A 20169-nucleotide genomic window follows, 5' to 3' on the forward strand; every position below is an offset into this window, starting at 1 on the left:
TTTGGCTCAGGCCATTGTCTTGCGGTTGGTGAGTTCAAGCCCCGCATCGGGCTGTCTGCTTCAACAATGGAGCCTGCTTTGGATCCTCTCCCTCCCTCTTTTTCTCAAAAAAAAAAAAAAGAAAAAGAAAAAAAGCTCAAGACATACGGTATTTGGATAAGTTTTCCTGGGTGCCTTTGCGAAACTGCTCAAGGAGTTGAAGGTTGCATGAGGGAAGGCGGAAAATGGAGCCGATCAGGCACCAAGCACCGTTTCTATGCCACAGGCTCGCTCTCTCTGTTTTCTAGATTTTTTTTTTTTTTAAGATTTCCCTATTCATTTTAGCGCAATAGATTCAGCTCTGCTAGCATGTCAGCTCCCTGAAGGAAGGGATCTTGAGTTTGTCCACTGGTGTAACCCATACGCCCTCAACAGGGCCTGCCCACGGGAGAACTCGGTAATATTTGACTGCGCACTTCCCTCATTTGGCTCTCGACGGGGTCAAATGCGATCACGTTGAAGACATAAATACTTTGCAAATATGTCATAAACCTAGGAACTTCCCTTTCATTTATACTTTTTGTCTCAAGGCTGACGCTTAGGCTGAGTCACCAGCACACACCCCTGCTTGTAGACTTGTGTTTCCTGGTGTGGCCTAGGTTCTAAGGAAGTCTGGTGCCCACGTAAAATGCTAGCACTTCTGTTGACCAGAGGCAGGCAAGGCAGATTTTCTAATCTGTATCACCTGTATTTGTTGTTGTGGTGGTTCTTCCACTTCCTTTTTAAAAAACTGAAGTATACCTGACATGTAATATTCTAGGGCAACGATAATATTCTGTTAGTTTCAGGGGCACAACATGGTATTTAATGCTTGTATACATTATGCAATGCTCGCCATAATAAGTATAGTGGCATCTGTCACTATACACCATTATTATAATATTATTGACTACATTCCCTATGCTATACTTTATATCTTTGTGACTTATTTATTTTATACATGCAAGTCTGTGGGCGCTTGGGTAGCTCAGAAGGTTAAGCATCTGACTCTTGGTTCTGGCCTTAGGTTATGATCTCATGGCTTTGGAGGTTCAAGCCCCACATGGAGCTCCGTACTGGCAGCGGGGAGCCCTCTTGGGATTCTCTCTCTTCCTCTCTCTGCTCTTCCCCTACTTGTGCTGTTTCTGTGTCTCTCAAAATAAATAAACAAACTTTATGTGTGTGTGTGTGTGTGTGTGTGTGTGTGTGTGTAACTGTAAGTCTTAATCCCCTTCACCTATTTTGCCCATCTCTCCACCCTAAAGACCACAGTCCACACCTGGTATTCAACCAACGGGGAATGAATGCATGGGATTTCTCACCATCATCACTTGGCCACCAGTGGCCCGGACCAGAGGAAGACGATATTAGCTGCCTTGCTGAGGAAGGAGCCCTCCAGACGAGCCTCATTCCTTCCTACGGATCCCCACTTCCCATGGGGCATAGCTCCCGGCCAAGAAGAGGCAGGCATGAGAGAGCTGTTCACCAGATCGCTCTCACAGCGTGCTCGCATCCATTTAATCTGCACAGCACGTCCATCCTTCTGGTCTGCACATGCAGAACTTTCCCGGGGAAGACGCAGGGAAACGACACTCAACACTGCAGAAGACCCACTGGTCTTAAACTGCAAGGTGCCTGGTGTTGTTAGTATTCTGAGTGGCATGAAGAGGCATCTCTGGCAGAAGCTCTATGCCTCTACCCCAAGATATCGGTTCTAACTGGGGTGTAATCCTAAAGGGCGCTGTGTGAGTTCAACAACAGCCAGGTTCCCAGCAGCAAGTTGAAAAATTCCATTGTTGCCAGGAGACCAGCTATTGGAGTGAATGGAACGAAGCTTCTAGGCATGATCTTTCCACTTCACTCACTCTGAAGTCACGCAACTAACACGTATTCTCTCCTGGACCAAACTCTAGCTGGGGTCCTTTGAGCCCTCTTCTCCACCAGGCTCTAACTTGTCTAACAAAAACTGCAGCCTTTCAGCACAGATGATTTAATCAGCCCCCACCTTGCCTGTCTCCCTCCCCTCCTCACTCATTAAAAGGCTTGAACAAAATGCTAACAGTTCCTCACAGCTCAAGGCCACATCCCCAGGATGACCCTGACCCTCTTAAAGTGCTTGCTTGAGAAAGCTCAAGATTGCCAAAAGAATGTACTGTTTGTTCAGCCAACACCTGGTGAGAATCTCTGTGTGGGAGGGTAGAAGGCCAGCTGGATAAGCACCAGTTCACAAACCCAGATGGGTTTCTTATGGACCAATCCCCTCCCCTACTTTTTAGAAACTTCTACTTCCCTGATCCCATTCAAGCCCCTGCCACACCCCTCCACCCCTTCATTCCCCTGCAAAATGCTCAGTCATCTCTGTACAAATCTGAGATCAGTTCATTCAGACCCTCTTTCCCATTGCAAAAATACATTACTGATTTAAATTTGTCCTTACCACTTTAACCAGTGCCTGGCTTTGTTCATGTCTAACATAATCCACTCAACAACTACTCAGCACATATTTACTGAGCACCTATTACATGCCCAGCACCATACTTAGCATGGTTGTGCAAAACAGACCTGGAACCTCATTCATCCATTTCAACACTGCTCTGAGAGCAGTGCCGAATACTGGTCGTGAACTATGACAAAGCATTTCTGTGACCTGTTTTCTTCCTAATAGTGTGAATACCTAGGTGAGTTTGCTGGGCTTATAGAACAAGAGGACTGAATGGGGATGGGGTAGTTCAGAACTTTTCAAATGTTTCTGAAACTATGCATCATCTGGGGATCTTGTTGAAACAGAGAATCTGATTCAGGTAGGGCTGGGGTGCAACCTGAGATTGTGTGTTTTCATAAGCTCCTAGGCAATAAAGATGCTTCTGGTCCGAGGGCCAAACTTTGAGTAGCGAGAGTTTAGCTCACACCTCAAAGACAAGGATGAAAGGTTGGGTTAAAAGCACAGAAGGGCCAGAGGTCCTCAGCAGGCTCATGAGAATCATGCCCATCTTACTGCCTGTCCAGGGACTCTAAGTTACCTATAAAGGCCCACGACTGCCTCTGTTCCACTGGTTTGAACCACCGCACGCCTGCCCCCAGAGCTGACCAGAACTATCAGATGCTCAGCTAACTGCCTCGGTCCCAGTGTCACCTTGAACCCTGCAAAGGAACTTAATGGGCACCCCTGGAGAACGCGGCAGGTTCCCTGGGACCCCCAAGCCCAAACGATCCAAGGCTAGACTAATTATAAGAATCCTGGAAGCCAACCAAGACTGAGAGCAGCATCAGAGAGAAACAGTGGCTACTGGGGGGAAGATAAAGATACTTAACAAAGATCACTTTGTAGTTGGGGAGAAAATTCCATCATTCAGGAGCAGAGCATATTAGAAAAGAGCTCATCTAGGTCACCAAGTCCAAGAGTGAGTGCAAATCTTTCCCTTGGGTGTTTGATATACCTGGGTCTTCAGGGGTGCCCACGAGGTGAACGGGGAGCTGTTGATACGCCAGGTTCACACAGCATGGACACCCAGACTGGTCTGGGTCCCAGCACATAGCATGGCTCACCAATTCATACTAAAGCTTTCAGTTCTAGGTCAACACAGTGGCTATGAGCTGGTCTTGTGTACGGCTAAGGAAAGACAATTTGAACTATCTCTTGCTCACACTATCCAATGCGCTACAGTAAACTGTTTCCGAAGTTAGCTGCCAAGAATCTCCCATTCCTGAATAGGCGTGCTCCTCCTGGAATCCCCTATCCTTCTTCTGGCTGTGGGCTGGCCTGGTGCCTTGCTTTGACTCACACAAAGTGGCCAAAGTAATGTTCTAGAAGTCCAGGAATTCAGAGATCTTGCGATTTCCACGTGGCCTTCTTGGGATCCAGCTGCCCTATAAAAAGCCTGGGTTAGATTACTCAATGGGATGAGTGTCTGCTTGCAGAGCCCCCAGTCAGTCCAGCCTCGGCCACTGCCCCAGCTCAACCCAACTGCACAAGTGATCCCAGCCAGCACTGCTGGAGCAAAAAGCTGTGCGGCCTGTTCATGGAATCACAGGAAATAACACTTCATGAGGTTTGGAGTTGTTTGTTTCACCATAACAGGTAACTGAAATGAAAACCAGTGAAGCAAAATCTGTAAGGCATGAGGCACCATCTTTGGGGCTGGGTGGCTGTGGATGCTGGAATCCCATTCTCCCTCAAGGCTGGAGGATCAGAAAAGAAACAGCTTCGGGGGCCCTGAGGATGTAATGGTGAGATGTTTGGCCACACTACTGCCTGTGTAGCTATTAGGGGAAAAACAAAAATACTTAGCAAAGATCACTTTGTAGTTGGGGAGAAAATTCTATCATTCAGGGACAGAGCATATCAGAAAAGAGTTCATCTAGGTCACCAAGTCCAAGAGTAGGTAGAAAACAGAAAGGGGAGACTAATGGGCTTGTGGGCCTGGATAAGGAGATCGTGCAGGCAGGTTATCAAAGTGTCAGTGGCATATGGTAAGAAGGACTGTTCAGTGTTCGTGCAGAATTTTGTGAAAATGTAGAAGCTGGAACAGTCTCTCAATTCAGCAAAATATTCTCAACATCAGAAATGGCCCCAGGGTAAAGATGAAATGACAGATACGACAGTAAGATTCCTTGTCAAGACCTCGGGAAGACTAAAAGTGGAAGGTGGTTCACAGGCCTCCTGGTCAGAGGAAGGGCTCTTGGCAATTTTAAGAGTCAGGTTCTGAAGCACCTTGAGTCAAAGTTCAAAGTAGAGAAGACCCACTGCCAGCTATTCAGTGGATCAGGGTTTTTGCTGACAGAGTGGTTTACGACTGGATACATAGAAAGTCCACAAAGGCTTAAGGGATTGTACTATTTTGGTCCAAAAAAGGACAGAGATGGTTTAAAATGAACAGAGGTCTCTGGGGCCTCAGATTTCTACCAGCAGGAAGCCAACTGAGAAAGTGGGAAGAAACATAAGCTATTTCTTATGGGAAGGAAAGAACAACACAGTGGGGAGCAAAGAGCTTCTGAGAACCACAGACTAGGAAAGCACCCCCAGGGAGAACCAGGTCCTAGCCCAGCAGCATCACCTGCTCCCCCAGCTCATAAAACTGGTAGCATGTGCTGGGCTGGATTTCAAAACTGCTATGGACTCAGTACTGCTCTGTGCTCTCCAGTCTCCCATTAAACAAAAGTATCTGTTGTAGTTATCTCTTCCATGCCTCACTGTTGAGAGCGTACTTTGGGAAGCGCATAGCTGGTCTCTTAGTTCACAGGCTTTCAAGTCAAGAGGAGCACACCTGTGGGCCCTCATCCCGATCTGGATGTGATACAGACTAGGAGATCCTAGACTTCTAGCCTTTGCTGTAAAGGCATGAATGTTTGGGGAGGGGGTGAGAAGTGCATTTCGTATGTGCAAGTGATATGGATTGCTATGGCTGGAGTGGACTGTGGAGTATAATTTCCAAAGAAGCCTGCCTCCAATCCTCCTCATTACTGGATAGAGGCTCTCCTTTTCCTCCTGGATTGTGACTTGCTTTGACCAACAGAGTTGGGTGGAAGCAGCTTGGATATCACAGAGCCCACGTCTTCGAAGGCTTCATACTTTCTGCTTTTAGCCTTTTAAGATATAAAGTTCAGGCTAGTTTATTGTGTGATGAGACATATGCAGAGAGGGGCCCAGGTGGCCCCCAGACATTCCAGTCACCCCTAAGTAAGAGGCTGGAAGTGTGAGTAGCCTTTTTGGGACCTCCAGCCCTAGGCAAGTCACTGCAGCTGACGTTGTGTGAATCAGAGATGAGCCTTCTCTGCTAAACCCTTCCCAGATTCATGAAGAAGTAAGTGATTGCTACGTGTGCTACCACTAGGTTTTGGAATGATATATGTAGCAACAAATCCCTGATGTCCCCGTGTAAACAGGAGAGGTAGAAAAGTGAAGAACACAATTAGTAAATTTACTCAGTTCCTCTTTAGCACGGCCTTTGTGAGTTTTGTTTGTTTGTTTTTACCTATTATCTGATATCCTGTGAGTTTAAAATAGTAAAATTGAGGGACGTCCGGGCAGCCCAGTAGGTTAAGTGTCCGACTTGATTTCGGCTCAGGTCACAATCTCATGGTTTGTGAGTTTGAGCCTCAAGTCAGGCTCTGCAAGGACAGTGTGAAGCCTACTTGGGAGTCTTTCTCTCTTCTCTCTCTCTTTCTCTCTGCCTCTCCCCTGCTCATGCTCTCCCTCTCTCTCAAAAATAAATAAATAAACTTAAAAAAATAAAATCATATAATTAAATAAAAGATTTCCAAGCACCAATGAGGTGGTGATTATAGGCTAACATGCCAACACACGTTATATACACGAACAAAATTGATTCTATCCTTGCCCAATCCATATAGAACATGGAAGTACAGGCCAGTGTTCCTATACTTGCGTAGAAAAGCTTGGGTAACTCAGTGCTATCATGACTGTGCCAGTACAAACAACAAGAAACAAAACAAAACATAACACTAAAGATGACCGGGATCACTTTCTTACCTCCAGGATATTTCATTCAGAAGTCATTTGGATCACTCAGTCGGTTTCCTCAAGGCTGTTCTTGCAATTAGTACATTTCTCTCTCTCCTATTCACTCAAATATCACAGAGCCAAGAATAAATAACTACACTGGGCAGTTTGATTCCACTATTTAAAAAAGTTGGCTCTGGGACCTCAGAGTGAATTATGACACCAATTAACGAAGTAATTGCCTCGGGGCAGACACAGAGTTAGCACTACAAGCATGCGGGTGTGCAAAGCAGAATTCTGGGGAGTGCTGTCAACAGAGACCGTGACGTGAGTGGCGCCCCCCAAAGTGGTCCAACTCAGCAATGCCGTCTAGACAGCCTATCGTAGGCAAAGACGGAACATGAGTTTGCCCTTGAAAACCTGGCATTCTAGTAGGAGCTGAGCAACAGATGATGAACAATGGCACAGACATATAAATGTAATGATGCCCATGTACTATGGGTGAGGGTAGACTAAAGAAAAGACTTCGAGCCTGAGAAGTGAGAGCAAGAATGCTAAGGCGTGTAAAATGCACATAAGTAAACCCATCACACACACACAGAGGGTGCGGCTTACCTGACATGCTGATGGATGACTGTGGTTGAGATCCCAATGGGAAGATACTATGTCAACAGACTTTTTGGCCATGTTGAGTAAATTCATCCAGCCTTGGAAAAGTGATAAGTGAAATGGTGCATTTTCTGAATAGTTAAGGCCTTCAGGAATATTTTCCACCAGGGCAATTCTTAGAAAAGAGTTTGAAAAACAAACAAACAAAATCCAGTCAAATTTGAAGCCACAGATCTTGATACATGCATACACAGACATCTGGAATGTACTCTTTACTCTTTTCTAAAATACATGTCGTTCATTTATATTCTCCACCAAAGGCCTCTTACATCCCCCCCCATGCTAACCTTCCCAGTTCTAAGAGCGTAGCCTCTGTTTTACCCCCAGTTTTTGCTCCTATTTCAGAAAATCAAGGTAGATGTCCCTAATGTCCAGCTTCAAACTAGGCTGGAAAGAAAAATTCAGAGCTTCCTACATGAGCATCTTCCTCTAGTGATATATTCCTATTTTTCCAACAGTAATGCAATTCTGATATATAATAGTACTTCTGTGTGTTATTGTAGGGTGTAAATAAAGTTTTGCATGTTTCCAGCTTCTAGTACAATGTTGGGCATATACAGAACTAATATAGAAACTGAAATATTGCGAGTTTTTATTACTATTAGAGAATAAAAATAAAAAATACTATTTTTATCACTTAACATATCTACTGATGTTTCCCAGCTAAACGATACAAAGAAACTCTTAAAACCTGCCGGTTGCAGGGTCCTATTAAAGTTGGAGATAGGGGCGCCTGGGTGGCTCAGTCGGTTAAGCGTCTGACTTTGGCTCAGGTCATGATCTCATAGTTCGTGGGTTTGAGCCTTGCGTTGGGCTCTGTGCTGAAAGCTCAGAGCCTGGAGCCTGCTTCTGATTCTGTGTCTCCCTCCCTCTCTGCCCCTCTCTTGCTTGTGCTCTGTCTCTCTCTCTCAAAAATAAATGAAAAAAAAAACAGAGATAAGGAATATATACAATAATAGTAAAACTTTAAATAAAATACAACAAAGGTATCCTAATAAATACGCTTTCTCTTTTTAGACTTCCTTGTATATGGACAACACATTCTCTCTGCCTGGCTCTGCTTGGTGCTGCGGTTAAGACTGTGGTTTCACTTCTGACATATCATGTTTTAATAAAGGACTGAATTCTTTCTTTCCCAGTTTAAGACAATGTAAACTCTTGAAGGAAAACCTCACACCCTTATGAAAATACCTATAAGGGCTTCCAGAACAGAGATTCGTTTCATTTATGGCTATGCATTGTCAGTGCTGGATATATAATTAGGGCTCAAGAAATACCTATGGACTGAATTTCAGCTTTCAACATGGAATCCAGCACTTCTCACTAGAACAGTCAGCTGCCTTTCTTAATGACACTTGTTCCATCTAGCTGTTTTCGAAATAAAAGCAATACTCTTAGTAAAATGTTCTTGCACATTTGATGATTATCACAGCCAGAACGGATTTGGGTATGTGACCCAGAGACATCCACAATTCAGGGACCCCTTCACCCCACCGTCATCCGCAATCAAATTTAACATTTGCTGAGGCCTGATAAGCACAGGACAGAAGACTCAGAAAATGACTGTGACAAATCTCCCTAGGCCTTTGAAATTTACAATCTAGAGAGAGAGCCTGTCTCCTACATAATAATTCAAACAGGAAGTATACCACTACGAAATGGTGAAACAAGAGTAATAAGTTTAATTAGCTAGATAATGCATCATCTGAAGTCACGCTGGGGCACGGGTAGGAAGGGAAAATTAATTCCGGTTGGGGGCTGGCAGCTTCTAGAATTGGAGGAGTAGGATGGGAAAGGAGTCTTCCAAGGTGGGATTTTATGGGTGAGCTGGGAGAGACAGGCATTCCGGGTAGAAGGAGGAGGCTGTCAAACAGTGTCCTTGCCTCCGACACAGGAGCGTGCCCAGTGGACAGGGCAGGCAGTGTCTGGAGGGACCTCACTGTGGCTATGAGCCAGGAAGAGGAGAGCTTGGGCTTCACTGTGGTGCATCTAGGAGCAGCCAAATTCATTATGGGCTCACCCTCAGGCATACTGGAAAGCAAAAAGGAGACCCAGAGATGACAAGTCAGTGGAAAGAAAACAAGAAGTCTGGAATTTGGTTAGTGGGACTAAAAAGAGGCACACAGCCAATGGAGGTTTTAGAAACGAAGTCTGAAAAGATTTAGTGTTTGATGGGCTTGAGGAGAACATGAAGAAGAAATAGGCAGGAGTCAAGGATGACAGGTTTTCCTACAGGACTGCCACATCGTCTCTTAACAGGGTGACTATAACCATCTGCCATGGTCTCCTTACGTGGATTCTTGGCTCTCCAAACCATGCTCCATACTGCAATTGGGTTAATCACTTAAAATGTAAATGTAAGTATTCTGCTGCCTGACTAACGCATCCCATGGGCTCCCACTGTCCTTAGGATGATGTCTCCCCTCAACTCCCCAACATGAATGGTAAGTGTTCACCAGTCTGGCCTGCCTCTCTGCAGCCTCACTGAACTCAAATGCCTTCTTTGACTTTTTACACCAAAGGCACACTAGATATCTTTATCTCCTTCCCTCTATTTTCTCCAGACTTTGGCATTTCGTGTGCATCTTCCCAATTCTCATTCCTACACTACTATATCTCAATTAACCTTTAAGATCCTGACTTCAACATTACTTCTGATAGACTTCCCTATCTCCCCAAACTAGGCTAGATCTCCCTTATCACCAACCCCTGCATGACCTGTTACTTCCCCTCTGACCTAGTCCCGCTCTTGAAATTACTTGTTCAAGGCTGACTTTCTCTGATAGATTGTAGAGTGCTTGAAGGCAGGCACCTGCTCTACTGGTTCAGTATTGTGGCCGCAGTCCTGACGTATTCCTCAGGGCACAGTATCCAGACAACATCTGCTGAGTTTCACTGATATCAGAACAACTGGAAAGATGGAGGGGGATAGGGAGCTTTTGAAATGGACGAGGAACATGGGAAAGGAGGTAGATCAAGGATTGGGAGAGATTATCAAGGGGAAGAAATGAAAAGAAAGCTAGCCCAAAGCCTAACATGGGGGGTGGGGGATGCCTACACCTCTCTGGTTGGTAGAGTGTGAAACAGATACAAAGATTCAGAAGGGACTAATAGAGAGTTGGGAAGGTAAGAGAGGTCCAGGAGAAGGCAGTGTTTGGGAAGCCAAGGTGAGGAGGAGACTCTTTTAAGGTTTATTCTTATGTTTTGAGAGAAACAGAGAGAAAGAGAGAGAGAGAAAGAGAGAGAGAGAAAGAGAGAGAGAGAAAGAGAGAGAGAGAGAGAGAGAGAGCACAAGGAGGACAGGGGCAGAGAAAGAGGGAGACACAGAATCTGAAGCAGCCCCCAGGCTCTGAGCTGTCAGCACAGAGCCTGACGCAGGGCTCAAACTCACAAACTGTGAGATGGTGACCTGGGCCGAAGTCAGACACTTAACAGACTGAGATTTTTAAAAAATCTATCTCAAAATCTGTGACTGACTCTGAAGTTGGATATTTTAACTCTATCCATATTTAAAGCCTAACTGTCTGTGTTAATAGCATGAGGAAATGGCTCTAGATAATCAGCAGTTTCAGCCTCCCTTATTATAATTACAGATATTTAGAAATCAAATGAGAGACAGCCCCCCAACAAACAAAACCAGAACACAAAAGCCTCTACCAAAGAGAAGTGACTAGCTTCAACTTCACTTCAATATAGGAGACATGCTGAGGAAGAAAAGAGGAGACTCTAGAAGCCCAGAGAAACCAAATGGACAGAATGTGGGATGTGGAGTAACAGCTTAATGGGAATTGGATGGCTCTGCACCATCCCTTCCCTCATGGTGTGCCCTGTGGCTTTCTGGCAGGCATACAAACAAGGATTCCCAATCTCTTCTAGAAATCTCTAGACCAAGTATTCTTAACCTTGGATCCATGGGAACTCATGGGATTCTATGAGCTCAATCTTCAAGTTCCCTGATCTCTAACAAATTCAACATTCCCTTCAGTTAACAAGATAGGCAATATCTCACACAAATATTAGAAGAACCCATGAGTCTGTCACCGAGAATTTTCATACCATGGTACAGTTACTGCCAACATCTGAAGTACTCATCTTTACTTTGTAATTCTGGTGGTTGTCTGATCTTGTTATTTCATGCATTAGTGCACAATATACATTTTACTTCACAAACTTTTAAAAAATGTTTTGATAACTTTATTTCAACATTATTGGTTGCAATCCTCTGTGTTTTAATTTATGCATTTAAAAACATTATTCAGGGGCACCTGGGTGACTCGGTCAGTTAAGCGTCTGACTCTTGGTATTGGCTCCGGTTACGATCTCACAGTTCCTGAGTTCAAGCCCTGTATTGGGCTCCATGCTGACAGTGCAGAGGCTACTTGGGGGATTCTCCCCCTCTCCCCTTCTCTCTCTGGACCTCCCATTCTCTCTCAAAATATATAAATTAATAAAATAAATAAACGTTATTCAAGGAAGCGTTCATCAGAGGACTACACTGCAGATTACCCAGCATTCCTCAGCCTGATGATGAATGTGGATTTTTATAAAATTTCTGCACATAAGAGATGCCACTTTGAAGTTCCACTATTCTTTGCAACTAACAAACTCTTCAATGAATATGCTGCTCATAAAATTTCAACAGAGCAACTGGCATTTGAATCATTGGAGGATAGTGAGGTTAATTAATACATGGAAGGGACAGTGTCATTTGATAGCACCAATCACATCATCAACAAGCTAACAATCAGAAGCAGCTCGACTAGTCAGCACCAAATTTGCAGTGTTTTTTGTTTTGTTTTTGCTTCTCTTCTTTGCCTGAATCATGCGATTAACCCCTTGTTCTCATACTAACCTCTTGCTTTCCCCACATAACCACAATGCTTTCCTGGTTACTCCAGAGTATTCTGCGACCCCCAAATAATGGCCTTTGTCCTTTTTCTGTTTCTCCTCCTTTTCCTCGGTTGACATGTATCACCTAGTCTTTCTATTTTTCTACTTCATGCACGTTCCAATAAGATTTTTCCCCCATTACTGAAGCCGTAGAAGTGGGTAAGATCACCAAGAGGGAATTTTCAAGAAAGGAGAACTGGGTCAAAGCCAATTACAGGAAACATCTAGTCCCATCTGGCTGGTAGAGACAGGGGGCCAGGTGAAGAAGCCAAGAATGGCCCGGAAAGCCTGGAAGAAGAGGAGTGAAATTCCCTTGAAGCCGACAAAGACCAAATTTATCATCTGTATTTTTTTTAACTGAATATCAAAGTAAATTATGATTCTGTGCTAAAAGTAAAACTAGAGACACCGCCCCAGGTCTGGGGACACACCAGTGTGTGGGTAATGAATTCCAGGGAGAGCCCCTGCTCACCTCCTCACTTTCCCTTCCTCAAGTGACCTGGGGGCAGTGATGGCTCCTCAGTTGACACAGTGCTTGCCTTCCATGCCCTGCTAGAAGACGCCTCTAGAAATCAGCTTGAAATGACTTATTTCTGGGAACTATCATTTTATTTCCTTTAATGGCCAATAGCTGGCTACTCTCCAGGGTGCTGATCTAATTAGCATACGTGCAGAATGCATTTCCATTCCCTGACAGCCCTCGCTACCCTCTCCCTTGGCAAGCAAGGAAAGAGGTAGGCAAACCTCATTACAATTCACCTTTGGGCAAATCCCTGGAATGCCTCCTTTCACCATCTCTGAGAGAACTATGCCCAAAAGGCTGTAGCACTATTTCTGACACCTGACAATAAGAAGAAAAACTGAATATACAAAGACAGAATACAAGCAAAAAAACCTTTTATTGCCTCTTTTTATGGAACTTTGAGATAAACTGCAAATGATCTGAACCGTGAGTCCAGGGAGCTCAAGTGGAATAAATACATTTTTAACATGCGTTTTACATTGTTAATAGACTTTAAAATAGAACTCTAGCTCTTCTTAATAATAATATGTATTTATTCTCCAAACTTAATGTGATCATTCACATTTCTGTTTCAATGCGGAAACAATATTTTAGCTTCTTAAAGAACTATCTGTACTTTCCCTCCACTAAGGTACCAAAAAATGTAGCCCCTGCATTTGTTAGCTTTAAAGCATGGCATGTGTATGCTGGCAAATATAAGAATGTTTATGAATATATTTTCACACTTGATTTTGGAAATATTATAAATGTGGTTTTATTTATTTATTTATTTATTTATTTATTTATTTATAAGCCATGTGCGTGAGCTGGGGAGGACCAGAAACTCTTAGCCAAAGCAATCAGACAAGAAAAAGGAATAAAAGTTATCCAAACTATAAGGAAGAAGTAAAACTTTCACTATTTGCAGATAGCATGATACTATATATAGAAAACTTGAAAGACTCCACCAAAACATTACTAGAACTGATAATGAATTCAGTAAGGTTGTAGGATATGAAATCAACTACATAAATCTGTTGCATTTTTACACACTAATAATGAAGCAGCAAAAAGAGAAATGAAGAAAACAACCCCATTTACAATTGCACCAAAAATAATAAAATACCGAGGAATAAAGTTAACCAAGGAGAAAGACCTATACTCTGAAAACTATAAAACACTGATGAAAGAAATTGAAGATGACACAAAGAAATGGAAAAACATTCCATGCTCATGCATTAGAAGAACAGATATTGTTACAATGTCTATACTACCCAAAACAATGTACAGATTTAGTGCAAACCCTATCAAGATATCACCAGCATTTTTCACAGAACTAGAACAAATAATTCTAAAATTTATATGGAGACACAAAAGACCCTGAATAGGCAAAGCAATCTTGAAAAAGAAGAACAAAGCTAGAGGTATCATAATCCCTGGTTTCAAGTTATACTGCAAAGTGGTAGTCATCAAAACAGTATGGTACTGACACAAAAAAAGACACCACAGATCTGGAACAAAATTGAAAGCCCTGAAATAAGCCCATAATTTTACGGTCAATTAATCTTCAACAAAGGAGGCAAGAATATTCAATGGGAAAAGACACTCCCTTCAATAAATGGTTTTGGGAAAACTAGACAGCCACCTGAATAAAAATGAAACTGGAACACTGTCTTACAGCATACACAAAAATACATGCAAAATGGAATAAAGACCTAACTGTGAGGCCCGAAACCATAAAAACCCTACAAAAAAGAAGAGGCAGTAATTTCTCTGACATTGGTCATAGCAACATTGTTTTAGATATGTCTTCTAAGGCAAAGAAAGAAAAAATAAAACTAAACTATTGAGACTACATCAAAATAAAAAGCTTCTGCACAGTGAAGGAAAAATTAGCAAAACTAAAAGACAACCTACTGAATAGGAGAAGATATTTGCAAGTGAAATGTCGGATAACGGGTTAGTATCAAAAAATATAAAGAACTTCTACAACTGAATACCAAAAAAATAAATATTCTTATAAAAAATGGGCAAAAAGACATGAAAAGACATTTCTCCAAAGATTTACAGATGGCCAACAGACATATGAAAAGATGCTCAAAATCATTTATCATTAGCAAAATGCAAATCAGAACTACACTGAGAAATCACCTGACACCTGTCAGAATGGCTAAACACAAGAAACCACAAGTGTTGGTAAGGATGTAGAGGAAAAGGAAGCCTCATGCACTGTTGGTGGGATTGCAAACTGGTGCAGCCATTGTAGGAAACAGTGTGGAGCTTCCTCAGATAATTATAAATACAGTGACCATATGGTTAGTAACTCCACTCCTGGGTATTTACCCAAAGAACACTAAAACACTAACTTAAAATGATATATGCACCTCTATGTTTATTGCTGCATTACTTACAATAGCCAAATTATGGAAGCAGCCCAAGTGTCCATCAATAGATGAATGGATAAAGAATAGAATGGATAAGAATTTATATATATATATAAATTTTGATTTTTTGATATATATAAATTCTTATCCATTATATATTCTCTTCTTTATCATATATAAATATATTTATATATATCCATTCTGAAGTAGGATATCCCAAAATATCAACTCCATATTTCTAAATAAAACTTTTGTAGACAATTTCTTATTTACACAGTTAGCTAATTTGTTATATTTTCATAACATGTTGACATTTAAAATGTAAATGTCTTCTGGGGTGCCTAGGTGGCTCAGCCACTTGAGCTTGAGCATAAATATATATGTGTATATATATATATATATATATATGCCATATATATAAAATATTTATATAATGGAATATTATTCAGCCATAAAAAAGAATGAATCTTACCATTTGCAACAACATGGACAGATCTAGAGAGTATAATACTAAACAAAATAAGAGAAAGACAAATACCATATGATTTCACCCATATTTGAATTTAAGAAACAAACAAACAAAAGAAAAAAAGATACACCGAAACCAGACTTAACTACAGAGAACAGACAGATGGGTCACCAAAGGGGAGGTGGGTGGGCGGAGGGGTGAAGTACGTGATGGGGATTCAGAGTATACTTGTCCTGATGAGCACTGAGTAATGCATAGAATTCTTGAATCGTTACATTTTACACCTGAAACTAATATAACACTGCATGTTAACTATACTTGAATAAAAATAAAAACAAACAAATGCATAAAGGAGGAAAATAAGAGGCATTATTAACATAATCAGGTTTGAATTTTGTTACTTCAAATCAAATTCAAGGTTTGCTTCTCTGAGACTGTTCTGGTCATCTTGACTGAAGTGGGATATCCCAAAATGCCAAATTCATATTTCTGAATAAAACTTTTGTAGACAATTTCTTATTTATACAGCTAGCTAATTCATTACATTTTTATAACATGTTGACATTTAAAACGTAAATGTCTTCTGGGGTGCCTGGGTGGCTCAGCCGCTTGAGCTTGAGCATCTGACTCTTGATTGTGGCTCAGGTCATGATCCCAGGGTTGTGGGATCGAGCCACGTGTAGGATTGACACTCACGATCAGCACGATGCCTGCTTAAGATTCTCTGTCTTTCACCCTGTCCTTCTCCTTTCCTCATAGATGCTGTCTCTCTCTCTCCCTCTCTCTCTACATATATAGATGTATATGCATCTCAAATGTCTCCCAGTGTTTCTGTGAGTGGGACTAGGTGATAGATATTCTCATGTAGCTTTAAAAATCTTGACAACATACAAGTATGCACAAATAACTGCTCGTCAGAGAATTAGAATTGTAACAAGACATTCTTTATAAAGACCATTGTTAAATATAACCTAATGTTTTATTTTTTTTAAAAAAGAAAAAGGTAGAACTCAATGCCCTGCCTTTTGATATTTTACCAATATTAGATCTGGACAAAGAAGCAGGAAGTTCAGTGATAAAGTGCCCCTGACACCATCCTCAAAGAGCTAAAAGCAGATAATTGAAAACAAGAACCATCTTGAATTCAAGACAGTTATCACCCTTTGATATTTGGCAAAATAGTAACGATACAATCACCACTACTATAATTGAGCAACATTTACTGAGGGCTTGTTTTGTGTCAGGCACCATGTTCAGCAGATTTACTGATGCGATTAATTCATGCTTACAATAAGTCTCAGAAGTAGGTACTGTCATTACTCCCATTTTATGAATGAGGACATTGAGACCCAGGGAGTCAAAGTAATGTGTGTAAGGGCACACAGCTAGGGAGTGGTGGAGCCCAGATGTCAGCCTGTGTAGTGTGACTATGGACAATACCCTCTGCATCACTATGCTCCACTGCCTCTCCCAGCATTCAAAGCAAAGCATCCAGGCATAAGTAGGAGATGTCATTTTCTTCCTACATCCTCAATACATCTTCAGTGAATCGGGTCAACAGACACCCAGGGGCATCATGTCCATGACAGCAAATGGTAGAGAGACTGGCAGAATCCCTTTCAGTTAGGATGTATTCTTACCCAGTCCATTTTTCAAAAACACGCAATCCCTACTCAATCATATTCCTTGAATTAAAATTCAGGACATAATCTGTCCAGCAATTCTGGGTCACTTATTTATCTCCCGTTTGACTGTATTTGTGTACAGGCAGATTCGTGATGTGCTCTGTCCCCAGTGCTGAAAAGCACACCGGATGCAGCCGGGCTCTCGTGAGGTGCACAATCCTATAGGCAGAGGGCACAGGTAATACATGAACAAGCAGACAGAGGAAACAATGGGATGAATGAGGGAAGTAAACAGGACCATGTGGTGGAGGGTCACAGGGAGGGCTTCTTGTTTAGAACGGCAGCAAGAGAGTGCTCTTCTGAGGCTGTAACATTGAGCTGAGGTGTAAATTTGGGGGGCAGAGTGGTCAGGCAGAAAGGACCAGGGCAGAATCAAGAAAGAGAAAGAATCAAGGCAGAAATGAGGTTGGAGTGTGGCAAGAACAGCAAGGAGGCCAGTGTGGTGAAATCAAGGGAGCAAAGTGGAGAAGGTCAGAACAAAGGTCAATCTGTCGACGTCTAGATTATGCAAGAGACAAAGATATCTTTTTCCTCCACTCTTCTAAGTTGTTGGCCGAGTCCCAAAAGACAGATTAACTAGGGGAAAGCATGCAAAGTTACTTGATGTAAATTTCACACCACATGTGAGGCTTCATAAGGAAATGAAGACCCGAAAACATGGTTGAACCTGTGTAGTTTTATATTCAGTTTGATGAAGACCAGGAGTTTGAAGAAGCTGTGGAAACATGTTCACAAAAGATATGAGGTATGTGTAGTGACCTGGGGGAAACCCAGCAAAGCCTGTTCATTCAGACACTTCTCTGTGTCCCTTCATCTTTGCAGATGGAGATACTCCTTTCGTCAGGTATCAGGGGGGCCTTACTTACCCGAGGGTGCTATGACTTCCTTCGGGGGAAGATCAGAAAGTCCTTCCTGAACGTGCTGCTTCTCAAATTGCCCCAGCTTAAAATATTCCCTATGCTGGGGTGCCTGGGTGGCTCAGTTGATTAAGCATCTGATTTTGGCTCAGGTCATGATCTCACGGTACCTGGGTTCAAGCCCCGCATCGGGCTCTGTGCTGACAGCTAGTTCAGAGCCTGGAGACTGTTTTGAATTCTGTGTCTCCCTCTCTCTCTGACCCTCCCCTGCTCAGGCTTTCTCTCTCTCTCTCTCAGAAATAAATAAATCATTAAAAAATATTCCCGATGCCAAGGTGCCCTATTTTGGGGTAGTGTGTGCTGAACCCCATGAATTACGCAAAGTTTGTGAACATCTCCTCATGATTTACACTAAGTGTGAAGGGAAGACATGAAGTGGATTGGACAGGACAGGAGTGGGCCATTATCTGATTTATCATTTCCAAAGGTCATCCTGACTTTTGTAGCTTCCCCACCAGAAACAAGGGGCTGCATGGGGACGAGAGTCACAACAGGAGACAGTGGAGAAGACACTGCCACAATTTAGGGTCTACGGGGAAGACGATGGTGGCTCAGACTAGGGTGTGAGTCGTTGGAGACCAAGAAGGGTGGAGAGATGTGGGACAGATGCTGAAGACAAAGCATATATGAATATGGGTACTACTAGGAAATTCTGCCCATTCCTGATGTCATCTCTAAGGGTGCTCTGGTGGGTGGTGCAACAAAACTTTGCATTTATCTAAACCATTACTCACCTTGCCCCTGGAAAGAAGTGAATTACCTGACGAGGAGATGGACATTGTATTCACCTTGATTCCTCGCCTCTTCTCCACACCACAGCCTTGCCTGCACAAGCCCCTTCATGTCCCAGCTAGCCTTAGACAACTGGCTGCAACTGGTGTTAAGCCTGCCTGATTCTGTGGTTCAATCAGGAAGACCACATGATCTCACCTTAAGTTACATCTCCCAATGCAGTCTTTATCCAAAAGGAGATCATTTAACCTCCACCTGGTACTCCTTGTCAGAACTGTCAATCTGTTCAGGAAAAAGGATGTTATTTATTGAGCCTCCTCAGAGACCCTTAGAAGTAGAGCCTGGACATGTGTTGGGATTCTAATGTATTCAGTTCCACTGCATATTTTGATGGAATGAGGGAACATGGGTCAGAATCTAGGATGAACAAGTACAATAGACAAAGCACACTGAGAAAATGTTTATGAGGGAAGCACTGCCACTAGCCAAATGCCTTATTTATTGACTCAGGAATCCCGATTCCATTTCTGAAAGAGAGCTCATGGCTAGCATGATAAATATGTGCTTCTAATCCCCACTCCATGCCCAACATGGGCACCGAAAATCAATCACAACATTCTTTCTTGGCTTTGCCTTGGTCTTAAGATCTCTCTCAGGCTAGTCCTCCAGGCACCTACTAACAACTGGAGTTGCAGACAGGAAGAAGCTGAAGTTAAAACTTTGAGGCCAACCAGAAAATAAAGCTAAGTACATTTTCTGGCTACCCCGAACTTATTACATCACTTTGTTGAACATATTTCTAAAATGGATAAGGACTTTTTTTTGGAATTTGAATACACTGAACAGGATTTTTTTATGATTTTAAATTTTGCCCCAGGATCCCCAAATACTAGTTGTAGAAGAAATAAGAAGTTAGTCCAACTCTGTAGAGTTCAAGATATATTCCCCGATTTATTTTAAAATAAGTTCAGGACTCACTTTTTGGATTCAAGTTGTCTCTTTAAAACACAGAGTTTTAGTAATTGAAGACTTACCAACAATTAGTTCTAGTACTTGTTTTCAAAGTAAGGGCCAAGAAAAAGTTAGGACTGCCATTCATGTCCTTAATTCTACATGTTATTTAGTAACTACAAAGCTGGTAAGTTTTGCTCTATCGTTGCTCAGGGCAAATGGTAAGTTCATTTCCATGAGTGGGAGATTATATGCATTTTTTCTCTTTCCTTCTTTCTCTGTCTTGAATCTCAGCAAGTCTCAGACTCTGAGGCCACATTAATAAATCTCATCATTTGGCAAATTCTTTTTTTGCCCACCATAGGCTACGTCAGATTAATGAGTCCCCTACTGACACTAGTTAAATGAGAAGCTGCCTGGTAGTCACCAAAGAGCCCAAACCTTGTTTGGGATACCTTGTCTTCCACAAAGGGACTCCTCAAAACCTTTAAA

At 42.4% G+C, this 20169-nt stretch overlaps 1 protein-coding gene across 1 annotated transcript in view; it reads right to left on the minus strand.

Annotated features, from left to right (window-relative positions):
• LOC120225131 (inactive phospholipase D5) overlaps positions 1-20169 on the minus strand; it is a gene marked incomplete at its 3' end in the record, with an annotated part of 242609 nt that overhangs the window by 15988 nt on the left and 206452 nt on the right. Inside the window, exon 3 of the mRNA XM_039223357.1 lies at positions 7094-7262. Within this exon, the coding sequence (XP_039079288.1) occupies positions 7094-7262 (169 nt within the window). The remainder of the gene's footprint in view (positions 1-7093; positions 7263-20169) is intronic.

This window comes from Hyaena hyaena, unplaced genomic scaffold (genome assembly GCF_003009895.1).
Source record: "Hyaena hyaena isolate Hyena2069 unplaced genomic scaffold, ASM300989v1 scaffold_1332, whole genome shotgun sequence".
Taxonomy (NCBI): Eukaryota; Metazoa; Chordata; class Mammalia; order Carnivora; family Hyaenidae; genus Hyaena; species Hyaena hyaena.